The sequence below is a fragment of the Neltuma alba genome, unplaced genomic scaffold (assembly GCF_004799145.2).
Source record: "Neltuma alba isolate B1F8T4 unplaced genomic scaffold, ASM479914v2 tig00013021_pilon, whole genome shotgun sequence".
NCBI lineage: Eukaryota > Viridiplantae > Streptophyta > Magnoliopsida > Fabales > Fabaceae > Neltuma > Neltuma alba.
In genome coordinates, this window is record NW_021637368.1 from 41,076 (window position 1) to 60,351 (window position 19,276).

Here is a 19,276-nt window from a genome sequence, read left to right on the forward strand (position 1 = left end):
TTTATTTTTATCAATAATAAAAAACTATAAATAGAAAATAAAATCATGAAAATATTTGTAGATATGCATCCACCTGCGTGTTACAAATACTCAAAATTAGTACATATTCATAATGATCATCACCCTCTTCCAACCATAAATAGGAAGCACAAGTATGGTTTCTTCGAAGACGCTCATGTTTTCTCAAAGGAATATTGACAAGGCTTGAGGTTAGGCGTTGGTGGCTTCTTGGAAGGAACTAGGAAGACGCACTAAAGCACTTGGTGCCAAGGAATAAAAAAAGGGACAATAAACTAGTTGATGTACTGATTTAAGGGTTAATGGGCCATATCGGGATTAGACCGAATTAAACTAGTAATAATTAAAATAATTTAATTTAATTAAAATATGTTAAAAAACTCTTATTCTAATTATGAATTTTCTTTTTTTTCTTTATCCTCTCTCTCTTTTTTATAAATTCATAGCCGATTAAGTGTTGCCTTGTAGCTTTTCTTTTTTCTTATTAGGCTTACATTTTTGCTTTTATTCTCATTCTCTCTCCTTATCTCCTGCATAAGCACTTGAAGCCTTTTCCTTTTCCTCCATTCTTTCCTCCTTCCCAATGTTTTGAAAGCTGGATTGGACACTGAACCGGTAGAGACAACGGGTTATGATTCATACGGTCGGATCGTGGTTGAACCGCGGTTGGACCGGTTATAATTAAATATATTAATATATTAATTATACATGGTATAATACTGTTCACAACATAAAAGTTTAAGGTATTTATCATTAAATTTTATTATTATAGTTTTTTTTGTGTGTTGATGATTTGAAAAATATGGTAATTATATTATTATTATTAATGAGCCACGTGAAAAGAAGGGGATTGATGAAAACGTGTGGCAGGTGAATTGTCAGCAATGGAAATGTGTGGCCGCGGATAAAGATTTGAGGAATTGAAGAGGTTGAGCTTTCACTAACATATAGTGAACGATAGTATTGAGGATTTCATTCGAGATTAAAGAGTAAGAGAACTAGGAGAGATGAAGGCCACCGGAGGCTGATACATGCTTCTCTTCTTATAAGTGATTTTCTTCTTTCACTCTCATAGTGGTTTGTTTCTGCATTACAAAGAGGCTGAGATTGAAGAGTTAAGGGTGAATTGATATTAGATTTTTCCTCTTGTTTTTCTTGATTTCATTTTCCATCTCTACTTCCTTTTCTCTCTCTAGCCGGCCGACTCTTCCAACAGTCCCGGTTCCTGGTTTTTTACCGGTTTTTGGCCTAAATACCGATTGGAAACAGCTTAATCCGGGCAAACCTTTGAAGCATCTCAATAGCATGAAACGGCCTGCCATTGTTGCTGGTTGACAGTCAGACGGGTCGAACTGTTCGGTCTGGTCCGATCTCAACAACACTACTTCTTCCACACTCATCCATCAAATCATTTGACTAATTAGCTTTCGTTTTTCTCACATCTCTCTGGACCTTTACAGACTTTTTAATGTTTCCCTAGCATGAGGCTCCCCTCTCCCCTGTCTTCCTCCTTACTTTCAATTAGCAGAGTCTCTTTCTTCTCCCCTTTCTTTCTCCTTTTCTTCCAACAACACGAGCTGCGTCTTGAGAGAGGAACACTGAGATGAAGATAGCCATATATTAAGAATGATGGCGATGGAGCAAGAAACAAAGAGTGAAAATGACGACCAGAACACCATCAAAGTTTGATTGTAAGACTGAGCTTAGAATTAGCAGATAGGCATATTTGGAATTTCTTTTCTTCTTTCTGTTTTTCATTTCTTTCTCCAAGAGTCCAGATTATATTAGAGACGGCCAGATTGGGGCTTTTTTCCCCCTCAATGACAAAGTGGGAGGGGAAAAATCACTAAACCAGCTGACCCACTCCAGCCTACGGTTTATCTGGTTTAATACTGGTTTTGATTGATTTAACCGATTTAATATTGATTTGAACGTTTCCCGATTCATCTGATAAACTAGATAGGTTCACTGGTTTTCCGGTTGAACTGGCCGGTCCAATCCGGTTTTTTCTTCCATGCTTGGTGCAAGCGAGAGGACTTTTTTATTTTTTATTTTTTTAAATTACTTCACTCAGTATCCTAAACTAGTCTCTGTATTACAGGAAACTTAATGGGCTCAGACTAATTTAGATTTTACAGGATTCCAAAGACAGCTAGCCTACCACTAAATATCTAACACTACTGCATGTCCAATCCTCAAACTTGATCACAAGCCAGAGGGCTTTTGTGACAAGAATCTTTGCTGCTGATGGATTTGCGAGCCTGATGGCCATGACTTCTCTAGAAACAATTTCTTAGGGAAAGAAGCGTTCACGATAGATGTAGCTTATGCTCTTGTACAGCATTTGAATTAAAAAAATAAAAAAATAAAAAGGCATTTTATAATATTAAGGGGTTAAAATAAAAGTTCGTATATAGTTAAAAAAAACTAATAGTGTATTTTTACTTTATATAATATCATTAGACTAACAATAAGTTCTGATATATTTTTTTTGCCAAAATAAGTTCTAATAATTTACAACAAGTGAATTTACAAACACTTATAGCTAATTTAGCCGTGGATGGCATGGGTGTAAATACTAATTAGATTAAAAATATAATTAATAGTCTTCCGATCCTTAAAGTAAGAACTAATTAATTAGTTAATATGATTTTTTTAAATTAAAACTGGATAACATTGTTAGGATTATAGTTTTGATGATAACAAAGTCAGAATATCAGGGTTAAGTATTTTGATCGATCAACTGATCGAGCAATCGGTTATCGCTAAGGTTTCAGATAAATGATCAAGTGTAAATCAGGTCTATAGTAGTCTTTTTGATCGAAGAACTATTCGATGAGTAATTTATCGATAAAGTGATCGATAATCACTATCGTAAAAATCACATAAGAGTATGGTAAATTATCGATAAGTGATCGATAATATCAGGTAAACAATCAGAGACCCAAATCTGAAGTGTATTTATCGATCAAGTTATCGATAAATCAGTCATCAATAACGACCTCGATAAAAGGTAACACAATCTACTTGTTCTGCACATTAGTTCTGTTACAATTTATCGATCATATTACCGACCATTTGTTTATCGATTACGTGTTCGAACTTTATGCTCTAACTCTCTGAATGCAGGTGATCAAATTCACTGATGGATCGATAACCTTATTGATCATAAAATTATCGATCACATGATCGATAATCAATGTCCTTACCCACTCTTACTCAGTTTTGTTACAACTAAATTATCGATAACATTATCGATAAGTTTAACTTGTTTGCTTAAATAAGTTTTCACATAACGTGATCGATAAAGAGTCTAAGAATTGACATATTCGCATTAAGTTATGGTGAACTATTTTTCGATCAAGTTATCGATCACTGGTTTTTCGATAATGTGATCGATCATTCAATTCCTCGGATTTCATGGTTTCACAAAACGTGATCGATAATCATTTCCTTTACATTAAACTTCTTCCTTCACCATTATCGATCACTTGTTCGAATGATCAATGATCGATCAACTGTTCGATCATTTCAGATAGCCTGTGTCTTTCATTGATTATTTACATAACCATGTTTTATCGATAATATAATCCATCATACATTTATCGATAAGATGTTCGATCATCAATGACTGAAGCTTCATTTCAATAACATTTGAATTATCGATAATCTGTTCGATCAAATTTGTGTTCGATCAATTGTTCGATCATGAACGATTTCCTCTTTCTATGATAAATCTTAGAGTCAATGATCCAACACTTGATCGATAATTTTGGTGATCTATTTCGAAAAGTCTTCATTCCGTTTATCGATAACTTGATCTATCATCAAGTAATCGATCACTTTTTCGATCAAACTAAACCGGAATGACACTCTGTTCTTCTTGCTGATAAATGATTTCGTCACAAATCCTTGAATGATAAATTAGCCTTCTTTTTGTTCAAGATTAAAGCACTCACCACAAAACTCTCATTTGTTCGAATCTTAAAATATGCAGATTAATGAAAACGAGTGCAACGGCTCTTCAACGGGATTACGTAGACTGCGACCTACAGTGTCAGAAACTCAGACGCATTAATGGCGGAGCCGTTGAAACCAGCGAAACACGCAAACGAAGTCACAACGGCTAGAAGCTCTTCCGTCTAACGGCTACTTAACGGTATCAACTATAAAAGGCGCGAAGAAGCATTAATGAAGAGATTGAATACCGGAACTACCACCTGCGATTATTTAGTTACGCATTCAATACTCTGTTTTTCACGTTACTACTGAGCATCAGTGTTTATCATTGAATTCACTCTGTAAGAGAGCCATTCACTACTTTTATTAAAAACTTGAGAGACACTCAAGAGTGTGGACTCTTGAGAGGGGTTGTATCCTTACGGGAGTAAGGGGGAGTGATTGAGCGATTCAATTACTGTACCGAGGCACCAAGAGCCCTGTCGATCTTGGAAGATAGTGAAACACTCAGAGGTGTTCTGGGGACTGGAAGTAGGTCACGTGGTTTAGACCGAACCAGTATAAATCTTGTGTCTCCTCTCTGCGGTTAAAATTCTCCTTACTCTGACTCTCTGTTTCTGTTCAATACTTGCACGCTTTTAATTTTAAATTTTTTGTAACTCACCCAATTCACCCCCCTCTTGGGTGAGATTGTTTCTAACATTTGGTATCAGAGCAGGTCTCTTCACTAAGGATTTAACAGTCCGAAGAGAGATCAAATGGCAGGATTTGGAGATAGCGTGCTACCTGAAGGATGCTCAACATCTAAACCGCCAGGCTTCAGTGGAGAAAATTATACCTTCTGGAAAATGAGGATGAAAATCTTCATTAAGGCCACAGAGTATGGGTTGTGGGACGTAATAGAACACGGCAACTATGTCCCGATGAACACAATAGATGGCCAGCAAGTACCCAAGAGTTCCGCGGAGTTCAACGAGGAAGATAAGAAGCTGGTGACTCTAAATGACAAAGCTATCAACATACTCACGTGTGCGCTTAGTCAGAGGGAATACTTCAGAGTCTCAAGTCTGGAAACCGCGAAGGAAATGTGGGAGGCTCTGGAGATAGCTCATGAAGGAACCACCGGTGTAAAACAGAGTCGAATCAACACTCTCACTACCGAATTCGAGTTATTCAGAATGAAGGAAGGAGAGAGTATCCGAGATATGGAAGTCAGATTCTCACATCTCATAAACCACCTCACTGCACTTGGGAAGAAATATAGTCAAGAAGATCAAGTGAGGAAAATACTGAGCGGTCTCACAAAAGAATGGGAACCGAAAGTAACAGCTATTGAAGAAACCAAAGGAGAATCCATTGGTTCTGTTGCAGCACTGTTCGGGAGCCTTGCTGAATATGAGAGCAAGCAAAAATACAAAAAGGAGATGAACGAGAAAAACCGGAAAGGCATCGCTCTTAAAACTCAAGAGAGCGAAGATGAAAATGAAGATGATCTTGATGATGATGAAATGGGCCTTATAGTCAAGAGGTTCAAGAAATTCTACAAAAACAGAACCGGAAAGAAGTTTCAGCCGAAACGCAGAATTTCCTCATATCCGAACGAATCAAAGGATCCAATCATTTGCTTCGAATGTAAGAAGCCAGGACATATCAAGGCGGAATGTCCCCAACTCTCCAGAGCAAAGGACAAAGAAAAGAAGAAAGAAAGATTCAGAAAGAAGAAAGCCTTCGTCACATCAATCTGGGGAGACAGCTCCTCCGATGAAGAAGAAGGAGTGATGATGAAGAGACAGCTAATATCTGTCTAGTGGCCCAAGAAAACGAGGAATCAGAAACAGACGAGGTAATAATTTCTGAACCATCTTATGATGAATTGCAGTCCGAATACAATGCTTTACATTTAGAATTAGTAAGAATTGCAAAAGAGTTAGTTAGCTCTAAGAAAAGGATAAAGTTTTTAGAAGATCAACAATCAAAGGTTGAAGTCAATACAGACTCGACTTTGACTTGCAAAAGTTGTGAAAAGAATGAAAGAAAGATTGAAGATCTTACCAGAACCTTAGAAAAATTCACTAAAGGTAGCGAAATGCTTAAGGTGATTCTAGGAGCTCAACGATGCTCTATGGACAAGACTGGTATAGGATACGATCCAACCCAAGATAAATCGAAAGGAAAGAAAAAGAGTAGTGGTAGATCATATCTTACATATTTTAGAAATTCTGTGCATTCCTCAAATCCTTTTGCACTTTGCTCTCATTGCAACCGTAAAGGCCATTCAACTTCTTCTTGTTACTATAAGAAGAAAGGAGATTACGGAACATTAAAATGGGTGCCCAAAGGTACTTATGCACCAAAAATAACTCATACTAACCAAAAAGGACCCAAGAAGGTATGGGTACCTAAAACATGATTGTAATTTTTGCAGGTATGTCTCAAGGCATCCAGAACAAATAAATGGTATATAGACAGCGGATGTTCCAGACACATGACGGGTGACACTGAGAAGTTTACATCACTCAAACCAAAAGACGGAGGAAAAGTAAGCTTCGGAGGAAACCAATCGGGAAAAATTGCTGGAATCGGAGAAATCGGAAGTAGTATAGGCCTGAAGGTCGAAGACGTGTACTACGTGGAAGGTCTGTGTCATAATCTCCTCAGCGTCAGTCAGAGTGCGGACAAAAACAACTGGGTGATCTTTGATTCTGAAGAGTGCTTAATCATAAGCAAAGATGACCTACCTTTGAAGAAAGAAGAATTGAATACGAAGCTGAGAGCTCCGAGGGACGGTAACTGTTATACACTTCAACTTGTTTCTAAAACTTCTGAAAATTGTTTTATTAGTAAAAAGGAGGAAAGTTGGATTTGGCACAAACGACTTGCACATGTCAACATGAATCAACTTTCAAAATTAATAAAAAGGGATCTAGTTGTTGGTTTACCAAAAATCCAGTATGAACGCGATGATGTTTGTGATGCATGTCAAAAAGGTAAACAAACAAAATCTTCATTTAAATCAAAGAAGATAGTTTCAACTGAAAGACCTCTCCAAATGATTCACATGGACTTGGTCGGTCCATCTAGAGTAAAAAGCTTCGGGGGAAATCTTTATACTCTTGTAATAGTTGATGACTATTCAAGGTTTACCTGGACTTTGTTTCTTTCCTCTAAAGATGAAACTTTAATGCTTTCATTGTTTTTGCCAAAAAGGTCCAAAATGAGAAAGGTATATCTATTGTGTCTATCAGGTCAGATCACGGAGGAGAATTTGAAAACAACGAATTTGCAGACTATTGTGAGGAACATGGAATTGACCACAACTTTTCTGCACCAAGGACTCCTCAACAGAACGGAGTAGTTGAACGAAAAAATAGAGTACTCACGGAGATGGCTAGAGCAATGCTAAATGAGAAAGGGGTCTCACAAGTATTCTGGGCAGAAGCAATGAGCACAGCCTGCTATATTTCAAATAGAGCCTACATCAGAACACTGCTCGGGAAGACTCCATATGAATTGTACAGGGGAAGAAAACCCAATCTGTCACACCTAAGGATCTTTGGAAGCAGATGCTATATCCACAACAACAACAAAGAAAACCTGGGTAAATTCGATCCTAAAGCTGATGAGGGTTTGTTTCTTGGCTACTCTAATCGTAGTAAAGCATATAGAATTTTCAATAAACGAACCTTTACAATAGAAGAATCAATTCATGTGGTGTTTGCTGAAACTGAAACAATTTCGAAACCTGTAGATGATGATGCTGAAATCGTTCAAAATTTTCAAAAACTGGATTTGAACAAAAACTCGAACAAATTATTTTCAGAAACCGTTTCAGAAAACAGGGATGTTTTAAACGATCCCTTTACAAGAAAATCTAGAGCAGCCAAAGGCATGGAGACACAACCGAGATCATCCTCTGGATCAAGTCATCGGTAAAGTCAATGAAGGGGTCAAAACCCGGAGACAAATTGTCAATGAAGTTCTTTTCTCTGCTTTCATATCTCACATTGAGCCCTCTAATATTGACGAAGCACTATCAGATGAATTCTGGATAGTTGCGATGCAGGAAGAACTTAACCAATTTGAGAGAAATCAAGTTTGGGAATTGGTACCTAGACCAGAAGACCATCCGGTCATTGGCACCAAATGGGTATTCAAAAACAAGCTCGATGAATCGGCTCAGATCGTCAGAAACAAAGCCAGATTAGTAGCAAAAGGCTATAATCAAGAAGAGGGAATCGATTATGAAGAAACGTATGCTCCTGTAGCTAGATTGGAAGCCATACGAGTTCTTTTGGCTTTTGCTTGCATCAAAGATTTCAAACTATTTCAAATGGATGTTAAAAGTGCATTTCTGAACGGTTATATATCAGAAGAGGTGTTTATCGAACAACCACCCGGTTTTGAAAATTCAAATTTTCCAAATCATGTTTACAAACTTAAAAAAGCTTTGTATGGTTTGAAACAAGCGCCTAGAGCCTGGTATGAACGACTTAGCAACTTCCTTATAGAAAAAGGATTCGAAAGAGGTAAAGTGGATGCCACACTTTTCATTAAAAGAAATAGGAAAGATCTTTTGATTGTTCAAATATATGTAGATGATATTATTTTCGGTGCTACTAACGAAGATCTCTGTCAAGAATTTGCTAAGCTTATGCAGGGAGAATTCGAGATGTCCATGATGGGAGAATTAAACTTCTTTCTGGGATTACAAATCAAACAAAAGAAGAACGGTATATTTATCTCCCAGACGAAATATGTAAAGGAGTTGCTGAAGAAATTCGGAATGGAGAATGCTAAAAGTGTAAAGACTATGAGCTCAACCTGTTCGCTTGATATAGATGAAGACGGGAAAGACATAAATCTAACAAGATATAGAGGGATGATCGGTTCCTTACTATACCTTACTGCAAGTAGACCAGATATTCAGTTCAGTGTGGGAATGTGTGCGAGATATCAGTCAGCTCCAAAGGAGTCGCATGAAGAAGCCGTGAAAAGGATACTCAGATATCTTGTAGGAACTCAAAATTTAGGAATCTGGTATCCAAAAGGAGGAACCGAATATTTAATGGGATACTCAGACGCCGATCACGGTGGATATAAAACAGACAGAAAAAGCACCAGTGGACAATGTCAATTCTTCGGAGGATGTCTTGTCTCATGGTCAAGCAAAAAGCAAAACACCGTGGCAATCTCCTCAACTGAATCAGAATATGTAGCCACTGCCTGCTGTTGTGCTCAGATCTTATGGCTAAAACAACAAATACAAGATCTAGGAATCAACTTACGTGAGATTCCAATCTTATGTGATAATACGAGCACGATAAGTCTGTCCAAGAATCCAGTTCATCATGCTCGAACCAAACACATTGATGTTCGACATCACTTTATTCGTGATCATGTTCAAAAGAAAGATGTAAAAGTTGAATTCATCCCCACTGAATATCAGATAGCCGACATCTTCACAAAACCACTAGACCAACAGAAGTTCAGCTACTTCAGAGGAGAATTGGGAATGGTAAATCCCAATGAATTGTAAGAAATGTCATACTATCTCTCAAGATTAAATGTTTAAATTTATTGTTTTGATGATAAAATAACTAACTTAAGCATCGGAGTATGTAGAAATTTGTTTTGCAGGAAGCTCTGTTTCGATGAAGAAAAACAGAGGTAAACAGAGTATGAGATTATCGATCAATTGATCGATAATCATGAAGGCAAGTGGGAGATAATTTATCGAACAACTGATCGATAAATTCACTTTGTAAAGAAAGGGAATTGCTCCAACACTACAATTATCGATAACTTGATCGATAAAATCAATATCGATCAGAACATCGATCAAGAGCCTCAAGGATCCGAGACCCATCCGTCAAAATTGGTAAGCATTGATCGATAAGCTGACCGATAAGCTTAATTATCGAACAAATATTCGATAAATTACATCAGGTACGCATTTCTTTTTACTTACTTTATCGATAATATGTTCGATAAATGCATGATCGATAACGTAATCGATAAAACTGATCTTTGTTCAAGTGTGTTCTTCATAATTATCGAACACGTGATCGATCAAGTGTTGATCGATAACTTAATCGATAATTTCGAGAACTATAACGGTACTGTTCTGAAATCCATTCGTCAGTTTTTCGAACCCTAACTCGAAAATTTCCGGTCCCCTGTTCTTCGCAACGGTCGAAAATCACCACTATCTTAAATTCTTCAACCGTTACACCGATCGAATCCTTCTCTGCTGCATTCCCAACCTTCACCCACCTCAAACCCACCGTTTCTCAACCGTTTAATCTGTCAAAAACAGCTCGGCACCTCCGAAATGGCTCGGGTGAAGCAACCGAACGTGGAAAAGGGAGAAGCGCCGGAGAAACAGCCTCAATCGAGTGACACCACTGCTTCGGGTACTCGAAAACGTTACAGACCGAAGGTAAGGGAGGAATCAACGAAGAAGAGGGCCACTCTGAAAATCCGGGAAAGTCGGACCGAAGAACAACCGGCCTCTCTCAGAAAATCTCCCCGGTCCAAATCAAAGCTACCGATTGTGACTGAGGAATCAGAGACCGAGTCGGATGATGGAGTCTCAGTTCAGAAAGCCGTGGAATCAGCCCTGAATCTATCTGTTCCCAAGCAACCGAGAAAGAAGAAACAGAGGGCAAGTGAAGGAGTCGCTCGGGAAATTCCTTCTGAAGGTATACCCACTGAATTTTCTGAGTTATTATCTGGCAATCTCGATAATGAAGTTAATATAGCAAAGTATAAGGCCGATTTTGCCAATAGAAAATTCTGTCCTGTGGTATCTGTTGATTTAGAGGGTCTGAGGAAAAATAAACAGATTGAGCTTGACTTAAGTGACCCACTGCAGCATTATTCGAATTGGTTAATTATTGGTGGTGAATACTGTCCTGAAGTGGTTAAAAGATTCTACTGTAACATGGAATCAGTAGAAAAATATGATGATAAAGACAATCTCATCGAAAATTGTCTGAAAGTTACACTGAGAGGCAGAGTTTTTAAACTCACCAGTGCCAAGATAAATGAGCTGCTAGGAACCCAAGATTTTGTGCGAGGAGGTGACATGAATGAAGTAAAGGCTTATAGAATCTTAATGCAGAACAGTGATTATCCCGGTGAGCTAAATTTCCCACCTAAGCAGATGTGTGATTTCTATAGGATCATCCATTACATCTATTCTAGGTGCATGGTGAACAAATCCGGTAGTTTCTCACATCTCACTCAGGATGATTATCTTCTTCTAGCCCGGGTTATTAGTGGGGAAAAGATTAACATTGGGGATCTTATTTACTCTGAGATGAAGGACTTTGTTCTTAACAAGTCCAGATCAACCCCAATTCCCTATCCTCAGCTGGCCACCTATTTCCTTCAGGCACATAACATTGCTCCTTTTGAGCCTGGGGAAATCAAGACTAAGGTTCCTGGTTTTGGCCTCACTCAGCTCCACAAAATGAGGATCTCTGTTCCCTTTACACCATCACAGAAAGTATCTCAGAAGGATAAGGGAAAGCAACCTGCTGCTAGTACATCTCGGACCCAGGATGAAGCTGAATCCACTGCTGCCCCATCTCATACCCCTGGTCCATCTTTTATGGAGAGATCCCTCAGGGAAATGTTTCAGGCTGAGCTTCGGGCATTTGAGACCAGAGTCTACTCCACTGCCAGAGACTATGGGGAAGTTTCTGACCGGAAGTTTGATGGCATCTCTAAGATTCTGGATCTTCACCAACAAGCTATGGTGGTTTTGGAAAGAGAAGTCACCGAGAGGTTTAATTCAGTGGACAAGGAACTCCAAGAGCTTAAAGGCTTAGTTACCTCTCTCTGCCAGCACTTCACTCCACCTAGCACCAGCTTCAGCTATGAGGATCTCCTCTTCCATCCTCCCTCTCCACCGCACCCTGAGCCTGCACCTCCTTCCTCTCCTTTACCCACTTCACCTATTTCCACCACTTCTCCTTCTGTTCCATCTACTTCTATTTCTGTCCCTACTACTCTTGCTCTTATCACTGTACCCCAACCTGTTCACTCCTTTCATTTTCCATCTATTTCTCCACTTTTTCCTCTTCCTCCTCTCCCTATTCCCCTGACCATTCCCTCGGTTCCTACCCCTTCTGATGCTGACAAAAAGGGGGAGAAGAAAACTGATGATATTTTGTAGCTTATATGGTTTATATGGTTTTATGAGTTGCTTTTTGGTTCTTTGTCATGACTTTATGTTATCTCTTTTGTTATCTCCTTTTGTGTATCTGGATAGTGTTTTTATCGATAATATGTTCTTGATATTTATCTGCCCTTTTTTTTCATGCTTTTTGAGAATATAAAACTGGTTGATGGTTCTCTCTGATAGATGATTTATAACTTGTGTTTTGTCATCATCAAAAAGGGAGAGAATGTTAGGATTATAGTTTTGATGATAACAAAGTCAGAATATCAGGGTTAAGTATTTTGATCGATCAACTGATCGAGCAATCGGTTATCGCTAAGGTTTCAGATAAATGATCAAGTGTAAATCAGGTCTATAGTAGTCTTTTTGATCGAAGAACTATTCGATGAGTAATTTATCGATAAAGTGATCGATAATCACTATCGTAAAAATCACATAAGAGTATGGTAAATTATCGATAAGCTGATCGATAATATCAGGTAAACAATCAGAGACCCAAATCTGAAGTGTATTTATCGATCAAGTTATCGATAAATCAGTCATCAATAACGACCTCGATAAAAGGTAACACAATCTACTTGTTCTGCACATTAGTTCTGTTACAAATTTATCGATCATATTACCGACCATTTGTTTATCGATTACGTGTTCGAACTTTATGCTCTAACTCTCTGAATGCAGGTGATCAAATTCACTGATGGATCGATAACCTTATTGATCATAAAATTATCGATCACATGATCGATAATCAATGTCCTTACCCACTCTTACTCAGTTTTGTTACAACTAAATTATCGATAACATTATCGATAAGTTTAACTTGTTTGCTTAAATAAGTTTTCACATAACGTGATCGATAAAGAGTCTAAGAATTGACATATTCGCATTAAGTTATGGTGAACTATTTTTCGATCAAGTTATCGATCACTGGTTTTTCGATAATGTGATCGATCATTCAATTCCTCGGATTTCATGGTTTCACAAAACGTGATCGATAATCATTTCCTTTACATTAAACTTCTTCCTTCACCATTATCGATCACTTGTTCGAATGATCAATGATCGATCAACTGTTCGATCATTTCAGATAGCCTGTGTCTTTCATTGATTATTTACATAACCATGTTTTATCGATAATATTATCCATCATACATTTATCGATAAGATGTTCGATCATCAATGACTGAAGCTTCATTTCAATAACATTTGAATTATCGATAATCTGTTCGATCAAATTTGTGTTCGATCAATTGTTCGATCATGAAACGATTTCCTCTTTCTATGATAAATCTTAGAGTCAATGATCCAACACTTGATCGATAATTTTGGTGATCTATTTCGAAAAGTCTTCATTCCGTTTATCGATAACTTGATCTATCATCAAGTAATCGATCACTTTTTCGATCAAACTAAACCGGAATGACACTCTGTTCTTCTTGCTGATAAATGATTTCGTCACAAATCCTTGAATGATAAATTAGCCTTCTTTTTGTTCAAGATTAAAGCACTCACCACAAAACTCTCATTTGTTCGAATCTTAAAATATGCAGATTAATGAAAACGAGTGCAACGGCTCTTCAACGGGATTACGTAGACTGCGACCTACAGTGTCAGAAACTCAGACGCATTAATGGCGGAGCCGTTGAAACCAGCGAAACACGCAAACGAAGTCACAACGGCTAGAAGCTCTTCCGTCTAACGGCTACTTAACGGTATCAACTATAAAAGGCGCGAAGAAGCATTAATGAAGAGATTGAATACCGGAACTACCACCTGCGATTGTTTAGTTACGCATTCAATACTCTGTTTTTCACGTTACTACTGAGCATCAGTGTTTATCATTGAATTCACTCTGTAAGAGAGCCATTCACTACTTTTATTAAAAACTTGAGAGACACTCAAGAGTGTGGACTCTTGAGAGGGGTTGTATCCTTACGTGAGTAAGGGGGAGTGATTGAGCGATTCAATTACTGTACCGAGGCACCAAGAGCCCTGTCGATCTTGGAAGATAGTGAAACACTCAGAGGTGTTCTGGGGACTGGAAGTAGGTCACGTGGTTTAGACCGAACCAGTATAAATCTTGTGTCTCCTCTCTGCGGTTAAAATTCTCCTTACTCTGACTCTCTGTTTCTGTTCAATACTTGCACGCTTTTAATTTTAAATTTTTTGTAACTCACCCAATTCACCCCCCTCTTGGGTGAGATTGTTTCTAACAAACATTACTTAGAACAAGTAAACAATTACAATTATCCCTTATCAATTTACTCCTCTGGATTCAGAGATGGAGATTGATTAGGGATACAAAAGTTGCTTTCTACCTTACGAGATAGTTTAGCAAGGAAATCGACAGTGTGATTGTCTTGTTTGTAAACATGAAAAACCTGTACTACCCAATCCCTATGAATCCAGATCCTAGCATCACTTATAACATCTCTAAAAGGGTGTTCATGGCTATTATCCCAAGTAAGTAAAGAAATGGCTTTTATACTATCCGTTACAAGACAAATTTTTCTAAAGTCTCTATTCCAACATAAAGTGAGAAAATATCAATAAAATCAATTTGAAAAAAATTAATAAACATGTGAAATAGGTTATATATATAGTCAATATTAACTCTCAAATTAGGTCATATATTTAAATACTGGAATAGTATTAAAGTATAAAATGGGGAAGGTATTTCTTCTCTTAGGTAATCAAAAAAAGGAGAATTATAATTAAATTTCACAGAAGAGAAATAATTATTAAAATATTCTAATAACAATTTGAACAGTAATGATAAGTCTTATAATAAAAAATAATAACTTTTAAAACTTATTTTGTTATTATTTTTTTTCTTGAAACTTGATTGTAATTCTCCCCTGAAAAGAAATCAGAACGCAGGTTAAAAAGGGCTACCTAATAAAATACTAATAGTTCGATTGTCAACAGTTCCCCAACGATTTCACATTTCCTGATTTGTTCTCCTTCATTTGATCTGCCGTGCTTTCTCGATTTTGCCTTCACCAGGTAGTTTATATTTGTTTCCTTTTATTTCCAACGAAACATTGAAAATTTAGGAATTTGGCAGTTGTTTCTTGCCGGCTTCTCATGAAACCAATACATTTCACTAGTTGTAGCGCGAGATCGGTCCGTGTTTTGGTTGTTTAGTTATGCAGATTCGGAGGGAGCTTAAGGGAAGGAAAAATTTGAGCATAATAGATTAGTGAATGTCTGCTGAATGCGAATATAAGAAATCAGTGTGCCTTGTTTTGTACTGAAGTTCGGTATCTACTATCTGTTGATTTATTAGCTTCTGGGTTTCAAGGGAAGCGTCAGTTGGAACTCGGAATTCTCTTAATATACGCGTTGTTGGGTAGTTTTAAGACTTATGTCCATTATGTTATCCTCACTAATAGGTGGTTGTGTTCGGGATGGGATCTCTAAGTGTTTCGGTAATTGTAAGGGAATTTTTTTTTTTTTTAAGCTGTTCCCTTCTATTACTGTTACTTTTATAGTTCTTATGGGAGTGGCACAGAGATCAGAGAAGATTATGTGAAATTTCCTTTGTACTGTGAAGAAGAGTTGAGCAGGAAGGATCATCGGGACGGGTGGAAGAAGTGTTGCCGCATTGTTGACCTTAAACTAAAGGTTTTTTTTTTTTTTTGGGGGGGGGGGTTAGTTGTGGAAACTTGATGCCCAAAAGCTCCTCTTTTTGATTCGCAAGCCTAGTTGGTTTTTCCCTTTTTTGAGTTTTCATCATCATGATGGTCATCTGCACCATGTACAGAGTTTCACAAGGATGGCTGGGAAATCAATCTGATGCTTTCTGCATTGTATACAGGTCCTTGAAAATTTATCTCTTGAGTATGATACGTTTTGGTCACTCATTTCTTTCATGTTAGGAGATGGGCTCCTAAATTCTAGTTAGATTTGGGAGGATATGATAGGGGAATATTTCTTTTATGGAGACTTTTCTAGGCCTCCATTTCCTTTCTCCATTATATAACGCCTGGCTTTAGAATTATCATCTGATAGAAGGGTTCCAGATCCCTTGGAACCAGTATCATTCACAGAAATGCATTGGAATTACTAATTCTCTTGCTTCTTTTAGAATTATCGTCTGATATATGGTTCTACAGGAATGTGTATGTTTTCATGGAGTATCATGATCAGAGCAGTTGGTGTATTTTTGGCTCTGATCTGGTGTTATTCATATGGTTGTTTCTAATTTATCCTTGTTGAATATGCAAAGAGATTGGGAGGCTTTGTTATTGTTATTGGAGGATACCTTGTACTCATTATCTGCGCTCTTCTTCCTTATAATAAGTATCCTTTTCTATCCCCAAAGTAAAAAATTTAGGGTATAAAAATTCATTATTACTAGGGATTGAGGGATTATTTTGGGTCTTGGGATGTTATTCCTTACTAGTGTCTTACTAGGATTCCTTTGTTGTGTTTCAGGTAAATTAGGATTTCGGAGCTTCATTTTATTTGGATCTGTTTGGCTTCTGTTGCAGGTATGTAGTTAATTTTAGGAGTTTACGCCTTGAGTCTAAATAACTGTTTGATTGTTCTCTTTGTCAGTTTTCCTTAGCCCGTTCTGAATACATTTGATATGTGCTAAATTTAGATAACCAATTTTTATGTCTGGGATGGCTGGCATCCTTGTATTTGATTTGTGAAGTGTCCTTATTATTTATGTTTCTGCTCCCAAATTATTGGCAGACTTCATTATGAAAGCAACATAGCTTTATATAATAAGTATGTATAGATCTGATATGGGTTGGTTTCAGCCTGAAACTGCCAAATGGTGTTGGCTGATGTTCACTGAGACGATGAAATGATTTTCGTGGAGGTCTTATGCGAATTAAGTGAAACATTTAAAAAGTGGAATTATATTGTGTTCTCTTTTGTCCGTCAGAATGTATTAAGGCGCCAAGGATGATTCAGATTGATTTTTTTTCTTTTCCGGGCTTGAAATTTCAGATAGATAAATGAAGCATATTGTGAAGATATTGACGTTGTTAATGGCCATAAGTGCATTATGGGTTGGCCTTCTACAAACTTCTGTACTTCCTCGGAGCCATACTTGGTTGGTCAGTGACACTGTTCATTCTTTTGTTAATTTTTCTCACGTAATGCCATCCTGCTTATTGCTTATCATACCTTGTTTCTGTCCTCTGCCCAGCTACCCGTCTATTTTGTAGTATCTTTAGGATGCTACGGTTTATTGATGGTTGGAGTTGGTCTCATGCAATTTCCAACTTGTCCTCAAGAGGCCCTTTTGCTGCAGCAGGTAATTAGTACTCCTCCAGTCCTTAATATAGAATCTAACTGTTGAGTTGGTTTTGATCCTAAGTATAAGACCTATTTGTCATATTTATCAATTTTTTCTAAATTATCCCTATGGATACTCTCTCAACTATAATCAAGTAAAAGAGAAAGATAGGATATTAAGAAAAATGATTACGGTATTTTAGGAAAAATGTGTCACATTTCTTATAATTAACTAACTTCCTTAATTTCCTTAATCTAATCAAATTAGTTAAATGGGTGTTATATTAAGGATTTGAGGAGTATTTTATGTATTGAGAGATTGGTATGTTATGTCTTTTTTTTCAATTTCTGGTTTCCTTATGGTCCATGACCAAGCCCATATGTAGGTACACATCGCTATGGGGAAATTAATCTCTTCCATGACGCGTGTTTGCACTTAACAAATTTCAATGACATTCAGATTGTAATTTTTGCAATAATGCATCATGTAATTAGGAGAGAGAATGATGTAAAAGAATTGATATTGCGTTCTTCCGGGTCAAGATGGTCTTATATGTGAAGACAGAAGGCTTGTTAGGATTACTCTGCCGGATCTGAATTTAAAGACTAATTAACTAATTTGGGTAGATAATAAAGCTAAATAAATTATTTAGTTCTAACAAATGTAACATAATTTCCCTAAAATATCCTTATATAACATTAGATTATATATCAATTTATAAGCTAAATAAGTTAGTTTAGAAAAAAAAATAAAAAATATGAGAGATAAAATGGATTAAAATGGATTAAGATGTTATATTTAGTATTAAAAACAACTCCCTAACTATTTTCTTCATTTAGAACTGGAAGAGTATTATGAATGCAAGGTATCACTACTTCGGGTGTTTTCCTCCACACGGGACCAATGTAGACCAAAAGAGAACCCAACCCACCCCACCAAAATTTGAAACACGGATGCTCGAATAGGCTCTCAGCTCTCTTGTTCTCTTAATTTAGTTTTATCTTCCTCTTAATACACACTATACACTTACGAGCTAAATTTAAAATATATAGATCCACAATATTCTAGCATTAGCCTTTCCATGCTGCAGGGTTTCCCTGTGGAACGTAATAATGTAACTTATTCTGCTTATTTTTTTAGGACATTGTGGAGGCAAAGGAATATTTGAAGCTAAGAGGAGTCGATGTTGGTTCCAGCTAACGCTGTAAATGTTTCGAATTTTAGATTCTTGAGTGGTTTTCCTTTTTGCAACGATGAAATTCTAAGGTATACAAAGAGCATCATATTTTTAACATGATGTGACACATGTACCTTCTCCAGCATCTTTGATTTTTTCCTTTTTTATGGAAAATGGATTTACATCTTATACATTTCTTTGATTCTTTCACTAATTACATGAAAGGACCCATGCCCATTTGGGGGGGGGGGGGGAAGAAGAAGACTATAGAGCATTAACACTGGATGAGCATGTCCATGCTCACAAAAAGAAAGTAGGAGGAGTTATGGTTGAAGATGAAATCTACGAATCATTTATTTCTTAGGATCATTAATAACAAACATTTATTGTTTTTATTGTTTGAATGTTAAATTTATGTAGTGACATGACCATTTTTTATTCAAGGGTAACAAAGACCTTTTATCATTATGCTTCGGGTGTGAGTGATATGCTCGCGGTTGTTTATATTATTTTGGGTTAAGGCATCTTAAAATATTTTGTCAGGTACGCTCAGCATTTTAAAATATTTTATGGTGTAATTTTTGTTTTAAAAGTATTAATTTTTTCAGATGCAATTGTGTTTTTAAAGTATTATTTCATTAGTAGTTTTAATATTATCATTAACTCCTCAAAAGGT

The 19,276-nt window shown here is 36.9% G+C and overlaps 1 protein-coding gene across 4 annotated transcripts; it reads left to right on the forward strand.

The window, feature by feature from the left end:
• The first annotated feature begins 15,074 nt into the window (after nucleotides 1-15,074).
• Nucleotides 15,075-18,804, forward strand: LOC114733608 (dolichol-phosphate mannose synthase subunit 3). 4 transcript variants are annotated; one of them, XM_028921089.1, is made up of 5 exons: nucleotides 15,075-15,172; nucleotides 16,607-16,662; nucleotides 17,125-17,241; nucleotides 17,334-17,441; nucleotides 18,564-18,804. In XM_028921089.1, the coding sequence occupies exons 3-5, from the start codon at nucleotides 17,140-17,142 to the stop codon at nucleotides 18,621-18,623; spliced, it is 270 nt and encodes an 89-aa protein (XP_028776922.1). In that variant the 5' UTR covers nucleotides 15,075-15,172; nucleotides 16,607-16,662; nucleotides 17,125-17,139; the 3' UTR covers nucleotides 18,624-18,804. The 4 variants fall into 4 exon arrangements, with proteins under 4 accessions (XP_028776922.1, XP_028776920.1, XP_028776923.1 ...); XM_028921087.1 differs by having other exon boundaries at nucleotides 17,132-17,241; XM_028921088.1 differs by lacking the exon at nucleotides 15,075-15,172 and adding an exon at nucleotides 15,228-16,471 and having other exon boundaries at nucleotides 17,132-17,241.
• The last annotated feature ends 472 nt before the right edge of the window (nucleotides 18,805-19,276 follow it).

Excerpts from the sequence above, each read along its gene's own strand:
- LOC114733608 (XM_028921089.1), top strand. The coding sequence starts at position 17,140 with ATGAAGCATATTGTGAAGATATTGACGTTGTTAATGGCCATAAGTGCA. Across the intron at positions 17,242-17,333 it reads CTCGGAGCCATACTTGGTTG|CTACCCGTCTATTTTGTAGT; the intron begins GTCAGTGACACT and ends TCCTCTGCCCAG. Across the intron at positions 17,442-18,563 it reads AGGCCCTTTTGCTGCAGCAG|GACATTGTGGAGGCAAAGGA; the intron begins GTAATTAGTACT and ends TTATTTTTTTAG.